Source organism: Clavelina lepadiformis, chromosome 4 (genome assembly GCF_947623445.1).
Source record: "Clavelina lepadiformis chromosome 4, kaClaLepa1.1, whole genome shotgun sequence".
Taxonomy (NCBI): Eukaryota; Metazoa; Chordata; class Ascidiacea; order Aplousobranchia; family Clavelinidae; genus Clavelina; species Clavelina lepadiformis.
Genome location: NC_135243.1, coordinates 916,525 through 937,258, shown reverse-complemented (window position 1 = coordinate 937,258; position 20,734 = coordinate 916,525). Strand labels below are relative to the sequence as shown.

At 36.6% G+C, this 20,734-nt stretch overlaps 3 protein-coding genes across 4 annotated transcripts in view; all 3 read left to right on the top strand.

Annotated features, from left to right (window-relative positions):
• The window catches only part of LOC143452345 (5-oxoprolinase-like), a 117,713-nt gene that overhangs the window by 71,136 nt on the left and 25,843 nt on the right, over positions 1-20,734 (top strand). The window lies entirely within an intron of this gene.
• On the top strand, positions 6,314-8,727 carry LOC143452347 (uncharacterized). The gene is made up of 4 exons (XM_076953291.1): positions 6,314-6,708; positions 6,902-7,013; positions 7,352-7,431; positions 8,534-8,727. Exons 1-4 carry the CDS (start codon positions 6,643-6,645, stop codon positions 8,633-8,635), a joined length of 360 nt encoding a protein of 119 aa, XP_076809406.1. The 5' UTR covers positions 6,314-6,642; the 3' UTR covers positions 8,636-8,727.
• Positions 17,789-20,385, top strand: LOC143451624 (corticotropin-releasing factor receptor 2-like). Its single transcript, XM_076952326.1, has 7 exons — positions 17,789-17,912; positions 18,613-18,668; positions 18,770-18,867; positions 19,002-19,136; positions 19,334-19,413; positions 19,672-19,793; positions 20,256-20,385. Exons 1-7 carry the CDS (start codon positions 17,865-17,867, stop codon positions 20,383-20,385), a joined length of 669 nt encoding a protein of 222 aa, XP_076808441.1. The 5' UTR covers positions 17,789-17,864.

Below are 20,734 nucleotides of genomic sequence, written 5' to 3'. Positions count from 1 at the left end.
CTGTGCTTATGCCATCTTCGGGTGACGGCGCTGTTCAGCAAATTTCGGCATTAATAAGAGCTTAAAAATTCATTTTTTGGCTTCTCATCGGGCCCCTTGAAGAACATCTTTTGCAGAAAATATCTAAACTAATGTAGGCATGTGTACTGAGTGGTACGCACTTATTAGATTAAAACTACACACTTTTGTTGTGAACCTCTTAAGAAAATTTAAGCCTGGTTCCAAGTATCACTTAGCACTGGCACTTAGCTGGCATTAGGTCTTACACGTGGTATATGCTATACTGTATAGTTCATCATGTATAGCCTATATATGATGAACTCTATTAACTGACAAGTCAAACATTTTTAAGGTTAAATGTTGTTCGAAGTTAGTAGTGTATTATATCGTTCACTCACTTTGTCGTCACAATATTGTATTATGTCGTTCACTATATTAAAAATGGTGAAACATAATTATGGTACTGACAAGAATAGATCCAGGATTCACTGAAGCTAAAATACTTATATTCCAGTTCGTACGACCACAGTTTGCCGGTAAGTGGTGGGCGACTGATTCACCAACAGGATATAAGAAAGCCGGTGCGCGCCATATCGCCAACCTATTAAACGTATTAAACCTGTTAACGTTCCCTTGCAGCGACAATCTAGACCCGTGTTACGCAGTGTAGGAAACAGTGGGTTAAAATTGTCTTAAGAGTACGGTGCTATTTTGTCAAAAAGTAAATACTTCTTTAATTTTATGGAAGTTTAGAAATAATTTTATAGCTATTAAGCAATGCTGAGAATTTCGTTGTCTTTTTTTGCATTTCTCGCAATATAACATATACTACGATATACTATGTATCTACTATGTTGATATAGTGCGTATACTGCTAAATGTATCTACTTGTAATTAAAACAGAATTGCCAACGAAGCTTCAATTCCTTTAATGACAGTTTGATGCAAAGCATTCTTGAAAGCGAAGTTTCGTAACCAAGGGTCCATCTCGTACAGCGTGGTGTTTGAAAAGAAAGTATATTATTAGCGACTTATGTAAGACGTCATCCACAATTTTGTTATTCATTGGTTGAATTGTTGGATAATCTCCAACTTCTTTTGAGGCTTTTTCTTTTCGGCTAAATACTCTCCAGTCACTGCCCTAAATTCCCTTTTCATTGACCAGTTAGTTTGCCTGCATGTAATCGTTAGCCGCAATAGTTTATGTACAATTCTCCAAAACGTTGAAGGATTTGGGTGGTAAATCACGGAGCCCTTTGTTTGTATAAACCGTACCAACTATCAGAAAATAGAAACCATAGAAATATACACGCAATTTCATTCGACTTTAACACAGCCAATTACAGGAACATGTTCGAGACTCTAGTTTTCTTTAGGCTTGTCAAATTGAAAGTTGCAGAAAAAGCTACCAGCATTATTGAAGCCTGAAAAGACACTGCACAAAAACGCATTTGGACAGGCTACAGAGAGATAATTTAAACAGTGATGAGCAAGTTTCAGAAGCCGGAGAACAAAGAGGGAACGTTTCAATAGAAGATGATCAATGCAGTGGATGATAAAGTTGTGATCAAAACGTTGATTCGACAAACGCGCTTGGAATTTGCGAAAAAGATGCGGCGTGTTTTTGTTTGAGCATAAAAAAGCAACATATCACACAGGTAAGAAATACTTTGTTACTGAAAAAGTATGAAGGTGTAAATCGCTGCGTTTACAAATAAATTATATTGCGTTTTGTCGTTAAATTGTTTCTCACTGAACAAAAATGACTTCACAGAATAAAACTGAATAATCCCCTGAAATGAAACTACATTCACTTGATAGCGGAATGCCGAATTAAGCATGACAGGTAGCGAGAAAAGCGCGCGTTTGACATTGACAAATTATGATATAATACGAGAATAATATAAATATAGGTTATTCCTAATTAGAAAACTAAACAAATAAAACCATGAACACCGAATATTTGTCCTCATTGTTGTTGCCGTTTCAATACCGCAAACGTTGCTTTGACCATTTAAACAGGTGGAACCATTTCTATTTACACGCTGTAATTGATAACTTGGTTGAGTTTCAAAAAACTTCTTTAAGCAACATCAGCCGAACGATTTACGATGTTCTTACTATACTGAACTATCAACTGACGAAAGTGAAGGAACTTCTTGTGATAAGCAAACTACCGTCCATCGCATTATGAAGCAAATACATCCGATTGTCGTTCAGTATGAAAAAATCAAAACTGCACATTTACAAGAAAAAACTTTCTTTAGAAACTTTGGCTTTAAGCTTGCCACAGGAAGTAACTTTTGGTTATTCAATGAAAGTGATTGGAATGGGTGAAAAGAGGCGAATAGTTAACGCTCCACATTAATATGTTTCTGTAAGAATCGCAATCACTTCTTTGGTTGAAATACATATCTTTTTTTAACATATAAAAAGTACCACGAAGAAGTTTGTATGAATCGATGCTATAGCAATTTTGAATCTGGCTTAGTATTTCAACAGCACCCTTTATGTTCAAGTTACCCTGGTGCCCTGCAAGTTTTACTCTACTATGACGATGTGCAGCTTTGCAATCCGCTAGGAAGCAAAACTATTGATCACAAGCTTGGATTTTTTACAAATCTTTTTGTAATCTATCACCAAGTCATCGGTCAAAATATTTCGGGATTAATCTTCCAGCCATTGTAAAAACTTCAGATATTAACAAGTATGGTATTGATGTGGTTTCGCAAAAGTTTTACGATGAGATGCAAGATTTCTGTAGCAAAGGTTTTGAGGTCGTTACTTCAAATAACGAATCTCTAGATATCAAAAAATCGTTGGCAGGTAATCTAGCTGACAGGTCAGCAGCCCATCAAATAATGGGGATAAAAGAAAGTGTGGGTTTCGTCTTCAGGAAGTGTCGTCATTGCTTGACAACTACGGAGGAAATAAACAAAAACATCGGAAGAAGACTTTATCTTGAGAGATATCGCAACGCACGAAGAGCACTGCAAGGAGTTGACAGAAAGTTCAAGGCAGTGTGAAGTAAATAGACGGGCAGCCTTATTCGATGTATCGTATTTTAACCCAATTAACTTTTCTCCTCAACATTTAATGCACATTGTCCTGGAAGGATGTTTGCCGCATGCTATTGTTCCTATGCTTAACTATGCTATACTATGCTTCCTATGCTTAACTACTCTATCTACGAAAAAAATAAGCTAACGCTTTCAACCCTAATTTAAAGAGATTTCAAGTTTTCCGAACTGTTATTTCGAGACAGCAAAAAAAACGTCTCAGATAATGTCTCACCATATCAAAAAAGAGAAGAAACTGTGTCAGTCCGCGTCCAAAATGCTAAAACTGGCAAGAATGCTGCCCTTTGTGCTTCGTGAGTTTGTTGATTGTTTTTGTGATACTTACCAGTGTTTTTAGGCTTTGCTGAAAATTACCAACATTCTTTAGTCTCCGAATCTCATTTGCTTTTATTGTTTTCTTCTTATTTCCATCTCTTTAAATTAGCGTTTCCAAGTATTAACATCATCTCAAAACAACATTATCTGACTCATGTGCCAACGTAGGCATTTATAGAAAACCTTCGTTCCTCTGGAAGAACATGGGGCATGCGGTTTGAGGCGAGCACTCTTTTTTCAAGTTTTAACAAGCGAAGCCTCATTAAAAAACAACCAAAAGTTTTTGGTGGAAAAGCACCAACGTCACCTCTGTATGCTGTTGCAAGATGAAAACTTATTTGCGTCCAAGTATACTCTGGGACCAAAAGTTCATCTGTTTAACAATTTTTCTGCCGATGTGTTGACATTTCTCAGTGTCACACAATCGTTCGTACATTCGATGGATAGAAATTTACGGTATATAATATGTAATGAAATAATTGTTTATTGTTCCTTAGCCTGTTAGGGCGACCACTTCAATTACAATGTTTCTCTGTTGAATAGTTTAATGTCCTCGAAGTGAATGAGTCTCAGGTCGTTGTTTCGCTTTTCTTAATCTTAGAATTAATTGTACACCTCGACAATTAATTAATTGTACCTTTATATTCTGATTTTATTGAAGCTTCATTGAACGAATAAATCAAAATAAAACATTGTAACAGCAACAGCATAAAGACATGTTGCGGCGTTGAACATACGACTGATAAGTGATTGATGACTCGTAATGCACGCACAGTAACAGGGAAGCAATAGATTACGTCACGCGGTTTTATGCTTCACTGATTCAATAGATGAGAATTCTATGTCGAACACAATTTTATATTACATTAATTGATATATTTATCACAAATATAACATTCGGTGTTTTGTTGCCACATATGTTCAAGATGGTCTTCCTGATTTTGGGAGACTAGAATTGGTAATGTTGTGTGAAACTATGGACGTGTCTCTTGTTAGAAAGTATGTAGTGATTCCAGAGGACGAGGTCTTAAATGCTTGCGCTACGAAATTGCTAAAATGAACTGTTTGAAATTAAATATTCACATATTTGTGAGTCCACAGGTTTATCATGTTATAAGTTGAACAGTAAAATTTTAATTCCTCAAATAATTGATTTTATTGGGTTTGTTTGATTTTATTTCTGTTTGAATTTGTTCTAACAAAGTACATAACATTTGTTATTATATAGTTAGGAACCATATATTTTAGCTTAAATTTAGGTTATTTTGAACATATTTGTTGTGATTGTTAGCATAAATGTCGTATTTGTATTTGAAAAGTGAATCAAACAATCGTAGCACTTGTGCGCGTTGGCATTCCAAGATTATTAAAAAGAAACCTCTTTTAATTTCGAGGAAAGAAATTTGGGTAATGAAATTTGTAAAAAATGTCCGCCTACTGTACTTACACAGGATTACTTTTAAGTTGTTTCGACCTTGTTCAACCTTGCATTTAGTGGAAACGTTCATAAACTTACGGCATTGCACGAACAGCGCTCTCACTTTTAGGGATTTAGTTCCAAATTGGAACTTTTAGCCCCTTTTAGGGAGAAGTTTAGGGATTTTGATGATCTAGGGATTTTTTGGTGATTTTTGAAATTGTTGATAGGACGATAGGTAGTCCTATAAAGTACTTATTCAGATTTCACTTTTAGCATGTAAAAAAGGTTAATTTGTTTGTCATTTGTATATATAGGCCTATATATGTACCCCTACTAGCCACACTGTAAAAAATCGTTTCTAATTATAAGTCAGTGAGACAATTGAGACTAACTATAAGCCATACTTTTCGTTGGAAGACTAACTATTAGTCTCAACTGTCTCACTGACTTATAATTTTAATTAGAAAAGATTTTTTACAGTGCATCTTTGAGGTAATGTGATAAGAAGAGCGATTATTTTTTGACGGCACTGGGTAAAACCTGGACACGACGCAATCCGCGGATCGTCCATGGACGGTTGAAAATGGACGATTTTTGCGTAAGCGTCCATGGACGCTTTTACGCAAAACCGACGTTTTCCTTTAATCGTCCATGGACGATTGTTGAAATAGGCTTAAATCAGTTCTTTTGCATCAAAGCGTCCATGGGTGGTTTTTAGGATAAGTTTAAAGCAGTGGTTTCGAGATCGTCCATGGACGGTTGAAAATGGACGATTTTTGCGTAAGCGTCCATGGACGATTTTAGGAAAAGCTTAAATAGCGGATATGAGGAAAGCGTCCATGGACGGTTGTGGGATTAGGCTTAAAAAGCGTCCATGGACGATTTTAGGATAGGCTTATATAGCGAGATGATGAAAATGTCCGTGGACAGTTATGGGATAGGCTTAAATAGTGGATATGATGTAGTGTCCATGGACTGTTTTGGGGTAGGCTTAAATAGTGGATATGATGTACCGGTAGTGTCCATGGACTGTTTTGGGATAGGCTTAAATAGCGAATATGATGAAGTATCCATGGACGGTTATGGGATAGGCTTAAATAGTGGATATGATGTAGTGTCCATGGAGTGTTTTGGGGTAGGCTTAAATAGTGGATATGATGTACCGGTAGTGTCCATGGACTGTTTTGGGATAGGCTTAAATAGCGAATATGATGAAGTATCCATGGACGGTTATGGGATAGGCTTAAATAGTGGATATCATGAAGTATCCATGGACGGTTATGGGATAGGCTTAAATAGTGGATATGATGTAGTGTCCATGGACGATTTTAGGAAAAGCTTAAATAGCGAATATGATGAAAGTGTCCATGGACAGTTATGGGATAGGCCTAAATAGTGGATATGATGTCAGCATCCAGCAAGCATGGACAGTTTTGGGGTGATATGCAGAAATGATGGGACATGCAAAGACGTCCATGGGTTTTGGATTGACGTCCATTTAAGAGTTTTGGGATCTAGGTTTAAAATTAAATGATGGATATTGGAAAAACGTCCATGTACGGTTTTGGGTTAGGCTAAAGTGATACAGTTATAGGCATCTATAAGCTGGACACAACACAATCCATGGAATGTTGAAAATTTTGAGTAATTATTTCGTGGCATGACCAACTTTTTTATTTATGTGTCTTTACTGTAAATTGTTGTTATTATTCTGATTTAGATATAACATTACTGATCTCAATACATATTACTCTGATATTGTAAGTGTATTTTAGATCATTTTTACGTGCTAATGGCAAATGTTTTCGTGGCACTTGGGATAAATGGATGTTTCAGCATAGCAAACATGAAAGGCAACAAGACAGTTTGAATTGTGGCCCACTTGCTTTAAAGGTATTTTTAGAAAGGATGAATTCAAATTTGTGAAGATTAAGTATATATATAATCACTATTATTATTAGTATATATTATCACTAATTCAAACTATTTGACATCACAATGTGTAATCGTGTATATTCCTAAAATCAAATTGGATTGTAATGAATTGTAAAAAATAGCTTTTCTATCAATAAGTGGCATATTGCAGGAAGCTCAAAGAATCCTTAATGAAAGTTCTTCCGAGGAACAGATCGATACGAACAGCGAGTCCTGCAAAAAGTATCGCATGGACTTTGGCAATTTACTGCTTGATTCCACCGGTGAGAGGCTGTTGGGCTTTTAATTAGAACTGCAGTATTTGTAGCATGTTGTGACCTTGTTGTTGTTTAAGGTCGTTGAAGTATACCACATAATTTTCCAGAAGAGCACTAAACCATACTTACGTATAAAGTTAATGTAAAAGAGATTTATAGGAAAACCACCAACATTTTTAACCTGACTTTAAACAGATTAACTATTTTGTTCGTTGTTGTATTTGTAACTGGCACATTGTTGGTCTTGAATTTGTTAACTAAATATTTTTAAAAACTGTATACTTCTGTTTTCACAACAAAGTATTTTAATGTAAAAATGCAGATAGATTTATTTCATTTTGCAGACTATGATGTATTGTTGAGTTTTTGCAATATATGCCACAATCAAGACCCATCTGAAATTGACCAGCAAAAGACAGAATGGGTAAACCTTGTTCATCATATAATATATTAACTTAGGCAGATTTAACCATCATTGCATACAGTTTAGTAGGTATTATAAGTTGCAACTATTTTACCACTGTAGTGAAACTATTTCGAACTGGGCAGCGGCAGATATCAGATTTTGGAGAAGTTTATTTTCAGTTTTACGGTGGTCTAGGCCAAATTTTGAACTTTTTACTTTTAGCTTGATACTTCAACAGGACCATGATAATCTCTATCGTCGTTTCTTCGCATGACTTAAACCTGGCACTGATTCCTAATCATTCAATACCCTGGTTAACAAGCTAGCCTTTGTACAATTTTTTTTGTGACATATTTTTTATTGGTTTTTGCATCATATTGCCCAAATTTCAAACTTTTTGCCAGTTTAAATAAAAAGACCTAGCGTCGTTAATGCATTGCAACTGAGTATCGAACACAAGCCATGCACAATATTTGCTCATTTGTTTCAGATGTTACTCTATGTTTCTACATTCAGATAATAAATGTCTACGAGCACACAGGTCCAGCAGTGCATAGTTTTATTTTTGTATAAATCCTGTTCTACAACCAAAAATTGTGTACATAAAAAACGTACATAAAAATTACTTAACTCAAACACAACTAGAAAATTTAAAATCACTTTTATAATTCTAGTTGTTTTAATTTTGCACTCGTGGTTCCAAAACACTTATGAAAAAACTAAGTTAATGACTTGTGTTTTTTGTGATAGGTTGTTTTAACTTTATAGAACACCTATACCATGCTCAAGCATATGTGGGCAGTACTGCGGTACTATAGTACCGAATTACTTTTTTCAAGAAATTACAGTCAGTCCCGCTAATCAGTACTTTTCGTGTGATTAGTTAAAATTTAACAAGTTTATGTTCAAAAAACACATGTTAATTACTCCTTAATACCAATTGTAGCATCTGTTGATCTTTTTTAATCTAGAAGTGTCAAGCAAAATTGCAAACAAGTAACCTTTACCGCAGCAAATATTGCATTTGCTGCAGCATCTTTTACACGAAAAGTGCTGTCTGTTCACCTCTTTGCTTAAGAGATCACTTTACAGGATTTAATTGTCTATATTGTTTTTTCAGATTGAATGCAGTCTTTGTTGTCGATGGGTTCATCAGAATTGTGTACCATTAATACAGTATTTGTCGCAGGAATATTTTTGCAGCACCTGCAAAAAAGAATAAATGGATTAATACAAATTTTTGTGTTTGACGCGAAAGTGAATATATTCAATTTTAAGCAAAATATGAGGAAATAAAATCGAGATTAAGTGTTACCCTGCTCACAGTTATAGTAAAATATGTACAATTTAACACATTAAGCTTGAGTGATGATGAAAACAACTTGGTTAAAGTCTTTAATCACATAATTTAAAAAGTTTTTGGAATTGGACTTTATTCAGACCCAGATTGGAAAGTTCGCTGTTCTTGGGTGAGAAATCCCCTGTGCTACATTATGAAAGAATAGCCATTGTACGCCCAATTAATTATATTCCTCCCCCGCGTTCACATTCAAATACTGAGTGAGTTTTTACTGGATTTACAATGATGGTCACTTCTCTCCTGTCAGCTCATCTTATAACAAAAATCGTCCATGGATGCTTTTTAAGCCCATCTCAAAACTGTCCATGGACACTTCATCAAATCCACTATTTAAGCCTATCCCATAACCGTCCATGGATACTTCATCATATCCACTATTTAAGCCTATCCCATAACCGTCCATGGATACTTCATCATATTCGCTATTTAAGCCTATCCCGTAACCGTCCATGGATACTTCATGATATCCACTATTTAAGCCTATCCCATAACCGTCCATGGATACTTCATCATATTCGCTATTTAAGCCTATCCCAAAACAGTCCATGGACACTACCGGTACATCATATCCACTATTTAAGCCTACCCCAAAACACTCCATGGACACTACATCATATCCACTATTTAAGCCTATCCCATAACCGTCCATGGATACTTCATCATATTCGCTATTTAAGCCTACCCCAAAACAGTCCATGGACACTACCGGTACATCATATCCACTATTTAAGCCTACCCCAAAACAGTCCATGGACACTACATCATATCCACTATTTAAGCCTATCCCATAACTGTCCACGGACATTTTCATCATCTCGCTATATAAGCCTATCCTAAAATCGTCCATGGACGCTTTTTAAGCCTAATCCCACAACCGTCCATGGACGCTTTCCTCATATCCGCTATTTAAGCTTTTCCTAAAATCGTCCATGGACGCTTACGCAAAAATCGTCCATTTTCAACCGTCCATGGACGATCTCGAAACCACTGCTTTAAACTTATCCTAAAAACCACCCGTGGACGCTTTGATGCAAAAGAACTGATTTAAGCCTATTTCAACAATCGTCCATGGACGATTAAAGGAAAACGTCGGTTTTGCGTAAAAACTTCCATGGACGCTTACGCAAAAATCGTCCATTTTCAACCGTCCATGGACGATCCGCGGATTGCGTCGTGTCCAGGTTTTACCCAGTGCCGCACTAAAGTCACAGCTGGTACGATTTGAGAAACTGCAGAGGGATGATTGGTATGGTAAGTTTATTTTCTGACTTTGTCCTAAATCTGCAAATAATTGAATAATCTGCAGAAGCATGTTATGTATTATTTGCCATAGACATGCATTATGTGCAGCAGAACACACATTTACGTTGAATTTTAAAACTTATCTTTACTTGGCCTAGTACAGTAAGGCTGCTGGCAGACTGGTGATGCTGTGAAAATATTTGTGTGATAATATTTTGTGAAACTTAATTGAAATGACATGTGGTCTATTTAGCCGGGAAATATTTCCACATAATCACTGGTAGATTAATACAGCAGCCTACTAGGCCAAGTAAAAGTGAGTTTTGTAATTTACATGTCTATTGTAAACATATTGCCAGTGCTAGTGTACAGAGCCTAGCTTAGTAGGCTGCCGGTAATTCTGGTGAAAATATTTGCCGGCTAAATGGGCCACATGTCATTTAGATCAATTCTGGTTGTTGTATTAAGTTTATCTTCAGTTTAAAATGACTGCTTCTTTTTTTAATTCGTCCCAAACAGATAATTTAAAGAAAAGTAAGTTTTCGCTTTCAACTTGACTTTGTCGCTTAAACATGAAAAATTTCCGTCTTAAAGTTATTTCTATAACGCGGCGAACTACAACCGGTAAATAATTAACTATTATGTTTGTTTAGATGACAACAACAAACGCAGATATATTTCGCTTTTATGCGAATTAAACGAATCCAGCGACATGGAACTCTTCAATATGGCGTCACTGCGCTTTCCAACAGAGATGAGTCTGAATTCATTGAAATTGTCATCATCGGAAGCCGCGATCTTTTGTGACGTTTTAAGGAAACAACGAAAGGAGTTAAAGGAGCTTTATCTGAGCAACTGCTTCTCCCCTGATGATGTGGAAAGATTAATTTCGGCGATCTCTGAGATGCCTGGAAAGGTTTGACGATTTATTCAACTTTTTATCGTTTGCTTAGAACAGCATATGACGTCATAATGAATTGTTTACATTTGTGCTTATGACGTCATAATGGCTAGTACGAAGATATTTTTCAAGGCAGTTTGTTGAGATTACTGGGCAGTGTAGGTCGGATCTTTTGTGCTAATTTATATAAAATTGCAGAATAATTTTGCGACGGTTTAGTGATTACTTGAATCTACAAGGAATGTGGAATCTGCGATAAACTTGGTCGCTTAAAATTCCTTCTTTTTAAGGAAAAAAATGACAAAATTTTGTTGGATCAGTTTTAGCCTGGCATGTACCGGTTAATTTTGGGTCAACTGAAAAGTTTCAATTTTATTAAAACTGAAAATATTTTTGCAAACTTATTATCAGGATTTGTTTCTTCAACTAATACTCGATACCAGTTTTAAATTGGCCGCTCAAAATTATTTCTATTTAATTCAAAAACCAAGAATTTGTGTTGAACCAGTAGGCTAGGCCTAAATCTGACCATGTGGTGCTGGTTAGTTATTAACCAATTAATGGTAATGTTAACTTGTATGTAGTAATATATTAGCTTCACCAATACACCAGGTTGTAGTTTACAAACATTTCATCTGCAGGTAAAAGAGTTGAACATCGGTGACAACAAAATCAAAGACATTCCAGGACCAGAATTTTTCACTAAAATTGAAGGACGTCTGTGGATGGCTGGTTGCTTCGAAGATGGAAGATACTCCGCAAATTCGAGCGAGAAAAAAAAAATTCAACTCGCCCTTGACCAGCTTCATGACTCGGTATTATTTATATCTTGTCATGTTTGTGTCAACTTGAACTTTGCACAGAAATTTAACTTTTCACCAAATTTTTAATTTATAGCGGTTGCGAGTTCATGTTGTTGTTGGCGATGGCGTCATACTCACTCCGCGCAAGCACTGCTGACGTAATAATGGTAAGTAGGTTTCATTTTTAAACAGAAATTCTTTTTTAATTAAATTCTGATAAAATTGCTTCCACACATCGATTCACTTGTTTAAAAGAAATTGCGTCGTGGCCGGGATTCGAACCGCGGACTTCTGCGATATCGAGTGATCGCTCAACCAGATGCGCCATCTACGGATTTACTAATTCTTTGATAAAATTGATTTATATTTGTACATAAACTAATAGTGATGTCATAATTATAATAGTTAGACATGTTAATTCAAATAAATATTCACTGCATTATGTTGAATGGTGAATTTGCTGTAATATTTTAGATTTGCTGATTTTTGTGATTTGAAATATCCAGAGTGAGTTTTGTGGAAATAAAATTTGTTGTAAGACAGAAATTGGTTTTGTGTCAATATTTTCAGCGTCACATTTCTGCCCAAGCGTTATAAGTAGGTTTTTATCATCGCTAATTGCTTTGTAGAGTTCAGCTCTAAATTGCTTATATCTGCTCAAATCTAATGAGGCTGGTACTATGGCTTGTAGGCTAAAGCATCCGCCTCGAATGCTGCCTCTACCTTGTAACCAATGATTGTCGTCGGAACGGAACCACGAACGCGCTCCCTTTAAGGGGTTATTCGCTGTAAGAACATCATTTTATGTAGTGACTAAAAAGTTACAGCTTTGAGACTAATTAAAAAATAAAACGAAGAAAAATAGGCTAAACAACTTAACACGCAACACAAAGCACAGCAGCACGTCAGAATCTTGTTTTGGCGTTTCGATATAAAAGCTTTGTTTTCAAGCTGACAACAATGAACCGAGTTTGCATCGAGAATCGTAAGTTTGTCGATGTCGTGTGTGATCTACTTTCGCATGAGACGCAAAAGCGATATTTGTCGTGGGCTTTGTGCAGTCTGATATCACTTTAACAGCTTAGCAGCGTCACCGCCATACTTTCATACTCGGTTTATGGTCGTAGCAATAGTTATGAAAGGACGGTTATTCCGTCACACCACCAACATTGTTTTCTGCTATTGCCCGACTTTGAAAAACGGCAAAGTGGGCAAAGAGCCGAGGGCAGATGTCGCATTTCAATTGCATTTACACAGAGAATGCAAAGAGATGAAACCTATTTAACGATAGTTTGTGTGCATAGAATGTACCAACAAAGAAGGTTGCGTAATAACGTAATTTGTAGCAGACATTTGTGACAGGATCTCCGTTACGTGGTAACGTAGATTGCGTAATTATTTATAATTTCGTGCAACATTACCGAGCACACACACTTGGTATAAACCTATTTAGATGCAAATGAAAACTCTCCAGGGAAGTTGACTCTCTTACGCAGCGAAAAACTGGCAGTTATACCCTGACCTTTTCATGATGACAAGTTAAGGTGAAAAGCGAGACTCGGCGGGCCCTGGATGCATAATATTTGCCTCTTTTGCTTTTTTTAAGATCTCAAAAATTTCCTCTTTCAAGATGACAACTCTAAAGACATCCATCGCGGAGCTGAAGGATCGACCAAAGCTTCTACCTTTGAAGTCGTGACAGAGATGCCTCTGGTTTTGCGACGACAATTCCAGGCCATTTCGGCTTTGGTGATGGCTTTGCTGACGTCCGCTTGCGATGGGATTCTCACCCCAGTCTTCTGCATGAGCTCAATGTTCTTCGTTTGGCGAAGAAGTTCGAGGTCGCCGGAATCCCATTCGAAGATGCAGCTCGACATGAACTAACAATGGATGAGATACTTTAGTACACCTCGCAGCTAAGCGACGCATGAAGCGCCGAACAATAAGCCACACGATAAGGTGAAAACTTAGAAATTTCCGCAGCGATTTTAAATGTAAGTACGAAAATAAATTTAACTTTTAAAGCATTTTAACCTTTGTCCTACTGCATGGGTACAATTGTAACCTTTCCAATTTTAAATTAAGGCAGTATTTTTTGTAGAAACCTGAGGGACCTGAAATTTCCTGACATCTCTAGATCTTTGTGTTAGATTATGCAGAGTAAATTTCGGCAAAAAATATTTACACATTACCGAGATTGAGGATCGAGTTGTTTTTACACCCTTAACAGGCGGCATGGGTACAATTGTACCCATACACATTGTGTATCGAAATGATGCCAGAATACATAACCCAAAGACAATTTTTCCAATTTTGAGTGAAACAGATTACCGAAATGATTTATTTGATACGAAATATGAACGAAAATTTAATCGAGGTGGTTTTAGTCGGTTTCAAAAGTAAAAAACTTTGTTTTTGTCACTCATTTTTCGTCGCAAATAGGCTGAATGCAAGCCACGCAGCTTTTCCTGGTCTTACGTCGTTTTCGTTTCTGGTCTCTGCAGACATAGCAGCTGCCAACAATCGGTGTAGCTCCACGACTTCCATGGGGTTCTTTGGAGTTAGTTGCTGGAGTTAGTTCGCCTTCTGGCGGTGTCGCAGTGTGCCGTCCAAGAACCATTTCCTCTGCAGCTCGAAGCAAACGGTTTCTCATCACCATCCGGTTGGCAGAGCGAGCTTTCACTGAAGGCATACATAGCTGTTTCGCAAGATCTTTCAGAAACTTTCTCCGCTGGTCCTTTTTCCTGAAATCTGAGTTGTGTTCCCTGTAGATGATAAACGACGCTAAACCAGTGACGTCGATCATGTTATAGAAAAACGCCAAAGTCCAACGCAATGTCCGTCGTTTTACAGTGTATTCACCCAGCATTTTGCCCATCGTGTCCACCCCATCTTTGGTTTCGTTGTAATAATTGATTATCTCTGGTTTGCTTGATTGCATCGCTTCGACTTCTCCAGTCATGTGCTTGGATATGGACTAACTGTGTCAGTAACTTTGAGCCACCAAACAGCAACAATGTAGGCTAGAAATTTCTACCCACTTATCTCATTCGAAATCTATGTTAAATTTCGACTGAGTGAGATGCCATGAAATATCAGAGGAAATTATGGGAGTAGAGTACAGCGACATAATGAGCTGTTTGTCTGCGTATAATCGAGGTCACAAAGATAAAGATGCTATATCATATAGCGTTGTCCACTGTCTACTTGGCCTAACAACACGTGTGATACTTCCGTAGAGCACAATATTTAAACGTTCAGACCAATAAATACAGCACACCGTACAAAAAGTATAACTAATTTGGGAATTTCAATATAAAATGTATGTGGGTACAATTGTACCCATACCGCCTTTTAGCGGTGTAAAATTATGCAGTAGGACAAAGGTTAAAGCGTTTTATATGAGGTGTAAAAAAATAGAAAAGTTTTGCGTCCCTCGCGTTCTGAGCTGGATGGTCGAAACGCAGGAATTTAACAACCAGCCTTTAAGCACTTTCGGCTTTCTACGAAATTCAAAATATGGCTTCGGGAATGGGGCGATATTTTCTGCCTTAGCGCAGGGCGGCTAAAACCTAGGTTACGCCGCTGTTTCAGAATAACTATGAAGTGGTGAAAATGAAGCTCCACGATTTAAGTTGCTACTCCTCCTAAAGTTGCCTCAGAGCTAAAACATCACATCATCATCATCATCATCTGCCAATGGCTTATTGGAGTCTGCCTCGCGTCCATCGTAACAAAGCGACTGCTTTGCATGACGTATACACATGATGACGCGTGATGACGCATGACGTATACACAGTGGTGAAAACAAACCGGAACGGTCCGGAACACAGTTCCCGTAAATGAGTTATTGCCGGTACGGTGTACCTGCAAGGGAGAAACGCCAAGATGTCAAAAAGTGATAAGTTAGTTAGTTAAAGTAGAAAGTTAAAAGTTTTGATACGAAATGAAACAAAATTTTCCGTGTAAAGTTTTTAATAGATATTTGCATCAAACGTAGTCACCGCTTTATAAACCTACTCAGGACCAGAATTCTTTTACACTCAACGACCGTGTCAATTTATCTTACTTGTTGTCCTGCTTTTAGCACCCTTTTGTTCAAAATTTGGGGAACAGTCCCCTCTTTTTCGAAAGTTAAGAAATGTCCCACTTGGAAAATAGGCCCTAATCCTTGGTTATGGCTGCATTTAATAGCGTCAATATTTTGTTTCTCTGATAAATTTTGGAGTCTATCATGACATATGTTGCAAACACAACACTTCTCGTCAAGATTCTTGAGATAAATAGCGCATGGTTTTGCCTGCATTTACTAACGTGGCCTGACAATTATAGCAAATATCACAGCTACCGCCAACTAACGGCTAATGCAATCCAGCTGTCAGTCATAGAAAATTCCCGCCCAACACAGGAAGCGTTTAGACCTAAGTAGTTTTAATAAGTCATATCATATAGTTTGGAAATAACATAATTAGGGGAACTATTAATAGGAAAGAAAGATAAAATTTTTCGAGAGGTAGTCGACTCAAAACATGTCGCAAACGGTCTTTCATTAAAACATCAATTGCTATTCTTGCACTTAGTGCAGAAGTGCACCGTCAGTCTGTTCACGATGTATCGATTCGAAAAAAGTTAATATTGCTGGAATTGGGGAGGAATTTGTTTGACCGTCAACACAGCGTTGGTTCTGGTGAAAATCCAACACAGCGCCAACATGCGGGGACTAAACTTACAATGAATCTGTTACCAAATGACTCGTTACCTAACAACAATGAACAACAACGGGAAGCTTCAGCTTTTCTACGTATTCATGTTAACACGCAATTCTCTTATAACTTAAATCTTTTTTAAAAATATTGCATTTTTATAGAAAGTTGTTTGTAATATTAATAATTGTTTGTAAAGTAATATTTACAGGTTCTTTAGACCACCCTAGAGCGCATTGCAAGTAAGTTGGCTGCTTAGGGGAGTATATATGACGAATGCTTCGAAACAGTTGTGTCTTTGATGAGGTTAACAGGAACAGATAAATCAACATTAAAATTCTGTTCTTTCATAACTTACAAATTTTCCGAAATCGTTAAATTTAGCTGCGAAATTTTCCTTGTGGAGTAGTTGCTGAAAGGAATGATTTTATTGCCACACAATTTCCCACAGTATAAAAGAATCTAAAAATACAAGACTTCGACGAGCAAGTGCGGACGAAATTTGACACTAAGGCGTTAATTTTACCTCGCGATAACTTTCGTACTGTACTTAACGATTTTGTTTAATTTCCTTCTGTAATTTTCACTCGTAGCTGGTAAAAAAAAACTTTCCAGATGACAACAACAAACGAGCTCTTTTACAATTATAGACTTGAAAATTTCTCGTTTGCAAGAAACTCGCAAATAGACACTCAAAAATTGTGGTTTATAAAACAGATATAACTTAATTGTACAAAATTACAATCCAGGTTTTGAAAATCAAGATTTATTGGCAGGATTGCAGCAAGACAAATGAATAGAAAAATGGCATTATTGAGTTATAAGTACTAAATATGGCCTCGAATTTACACTCTAATTGGATATAGTCCAACTTCAAAAGAAATGGCATCGCGCAAAATTAAATTTTCTTCATATAGTAGTTTGCCATATGCTTGGGTAGTCAGTTCAGTGCAGGGCTGTAGAGTGACGTGGTGTCGTGGTGGATTTATAAAACCACCCGCATTGATGGAGCTTGCCGTGTTTATTGAAATCTCTGCTCAGTTGTTTCTTTTATGTTTGCGGTCTGTTGTTTTACTCGAACTTTTATTGTTCGACTTGCTTGTGTCAATCATGACTGTTTTCACTTTCTGTCTTCAAAGAAAGATTTATAAGTTAGGCATAATGAAAAGTTTATAAAGTCTATGTTATAGCCATAGAAAGTCCGTATGTTGTTGCAATAAAAGCAACAGTTTTAGTGCGAGGTGTCTGATTTACAGATATAACCCGAGCAGAAGATGTGTTCAGGAATTAATGAGTATGCTTTGATTAATAAAGTAGTCGGGATGAAATTAAACAAATTTTGTTCGCTTTTTTGCATTAGCTATAGGCCTGTATAAGAAAAATTTTAATTAATAGATTGTTTAAGTAATGTCATCACTGACAATGGTGTCATTCTTATAAAAATGAATTTTCAAACAGTTCCAGTAGTTTTGGCTTTCTTGGCGGCACAGGTAAAATCACAGTTCAAAATAGGTGATAAAATATAACATCTTGCGCCTAACAATGTGACCATGTTGCTGTAATTTGCATTTGTAGGTTGTCAACTAACCAAGACATGCAGAGTTTTGTCGTTTATCAATGTAATTATCACATAACAATTGCTGTAGTTTATAACTCTGCGTTTGTTTCTGAGCAAACAAACTTTCGGTAAAAACAAAAGCGCACGTGATTTTCTGCGGCTTTTTTGACAGAAAAAGTTCTATAAGAGATTCAGCAATTTATCTTCAACCTTTTACTAACCTTGGGTGTCTTAATGTTTCATTACTTCTGTCATAATCTTTGCGACTTAAAAAAAAACTTAAAATAAACAGAATAGAATAAGTATAGAGCTGATAGAACATGATCAAAATAGAATTCTCGTTTCTAAAAACATTTTTCATGTTTTATTCTGAAATTAATAAAACTAATTGATACTGAGTCATATAAAAAACTAAACCATAAAATCCTGTTGTACATTTGAACTGAAATGCGAAATAAACTAGGATGACGTAACAAGTACTGGAATTGACGTTCGCTCTATATCACCGCTGTGAGGATGCGAGCTTTCATTTCTTACGTCACTTTCAAATATCAACAACACTTCTGGTGGATTGTATAGAGTTGATTGATTTTTAATTTTTATATTTTTCATTGTTTTTATTCCTTTTTCAGTTGATGGTCAGTGGGATCACTTCAATAAACTTGGACAAGATGTGCGCCAATTATATGTAATCGCTTTATATCGAAAATGATGTCATAATAGTTCTCTGTGACGTCTTGTTTTAATCGAACATGCTACTACTTTATTTATTTTTCCTATTCCACCCAGCCAAGAACCCCACGATAAAGAAAATGAGTTTCTGGGAGAGAAACAGACGAGTTGCGTCATCATTGCCGAATTCTGTCAAAATTACACCAAAGTACCCGGTATGACAATATTATGACGAAACAATCTCTTGTCTCAATCTCAACTAACAAACACACAAACAATCTGAGATTTTCACAAAACTAGAAATACTCAATATTTCCACAAAATCCTCACCTTACTTTCCTTGCTAAAGGTCACTGCCCTTACGTCAACACCCACGTGACCAACATGATTCCTCCGGATGTCTGCTTTCCCCAAACGCTTGGTGGCGGCATTGCCTACACGAGATGTTTTAAGAAGCTCAATGGAGTTCATTACAACATCTCATGTATGAGGGTTATAACCTGAACGACATTAAGTTATTTGCAGTATACTTTCTATATTCTTATTGCAATGGAGCAGTCTATATTAGGCTACTGTTTGCAAATAGATAAACTTAGAATTTTATATGACATTTCATAGCCTACAAGGTTATCGTTGAAAATAAATGGAACATTCTTATGAGTTACTTTCTTTGAAATCCAGTTAACGCGACTCGCAACTGTGAATCAGACGGAAGATGGTCTCGTATTAATTTTACTGCTTGTCGTCCAATACCGGACTCGGTCAGTTCTGCATGAATGCTTTCACATAAAAATTTTATAACCTGCACGGATAGATTTAATAATTTAAGAATAACAACAAATAGAACTTACATTCAATTAACTTTAAATAAATTCAATTAAGATTCAACAATCTTTATCAATTTATATGGTCAAGATTGCTTGCTTGTCTCGAATTATATGATTCAATACTAACATCGCTTGGGATGGGATAGAAATTTTTAAATCTAAAAATTGATTTACAGGATTTTTAAATTTCAGAGTGACCCTGCCGAAGATTACGTCAATGCCCATCTCAAGATTGTCGTCATCATAACCTATGTAGGCAGGGGACTTTCCCTCTTCACATTGATCATCGCTTTTTTACTCTTCTGGAGACTCAGGTACATCTATGGCGGACGACATCGATTGTAAAACATCGCAATAACTCGATTTAGAGGTCATTGACCTCGTATTCTTTGATCTCAGTCTTAGCCATTTGAGACCTTGAGTCATGATTATACTGTGGCTTCAAGTAAATTCAATTATGACCTAAACGAAGTTTTGGAAAATTCACAGAGAGGTGATGACGAAAATTCGCGGCTTTACGCGATAGAAGTTCTGCAACGATTCAATTATAATAAACTGGTTATAAGAAAGTGTATGGTTTGCATGTTGAAAGTTAAAAGAGGTATGTGAGAAAAATATCTCTTGTATAGGGAGGACTCTATGGCATAAACGCTATGCTAACACTTTATACAAAGCATGAAGTGAAATCCAACTCTATTGTTCTCTTGGAAAAAATAGGTTATTTCGGCTTTATTACGGCATGCATACGTCATTTTGTTTACGTCATCACGTTGTAGAAGCATCTGGTGTTGGAGAAATATCATTCATTGGAATCTTGCTACGTCACTCATTCTGCAAAACGTCATCTGGCTAATTCATAGTTTCTTCACCAGCTACCATGCAAGAAAAAAGAATGAGGTATTTTGACGTAATTAGTATGACGTAAACGATATCTTATGCTTACCATTACTCTTACAACGAAGCTAATTAGAATGTTTAAGTTTAAGTTTAATTACAAATTTACGGTTTGTTGTATCGACATTTTTTGGTAAAAGAAATATCTTTATATAATATGTGCAAGTCTGCACAATTGTTTATGCCACTTCTTCTTCACACAATCGCCCAGGTTTGGTTCCAGATTCTATGTCGCGTCCTGGCCGCCACCTCCATCTACTCTCAAGTGGCCACCTACTGCTGGATGTTCGTGGAAGGCGTCTACCTTCACATGATGGTGGTCATGGCTTACACGTACGACAGGTTCAGCATAAAGCTATAC

Bases quoted from the DNA above. Each gene is read 5' to 3' on its own strand.
- LOC143451624 (XM_076952326.1), top strand. From the start codon at position 17,865: ATGAATTTTCAAACAGTTCCAGTAGTTTTGGCTTTCTTGGCGGCACAG. The intron at 18,868-19,001 runs GTATGACAATAT...TCCTTGCTAAAG, and splicing joins AAATTACACCAAAGTACCCG to GTCACTGCCCTTACGTCAAC. The intron at 19,414-19,671 runs GTCAGTTCTGCA...TTTAAATTTCAG, and splicing joins GTCGTCCAATACCGGACTCG to AGTGACCCTGCCGAAGATTA.
- LOC143452347 (XM_076953291.1), top strand. From the start codon at position 6,643: ATGTTTCAGCATAGCAAACATGAAAGGCAACAAGACAGTTTGAATTGT. The intron at 6,709-6,901 runs GTATTTTTAGAA...GGCATATTGCAG, and splicing joins GTGGCCCACTTGCTTTAAAG to GAAGCTCAAAGAATCCTTAA. The intron at 7,432-8,533 runs GTAAACCTTGTT...TTGTTTTTTCAG, and splicing joins ACCAGCAAAAGACAGAATGG to ATTGAATGCAGTCTTTGTTG.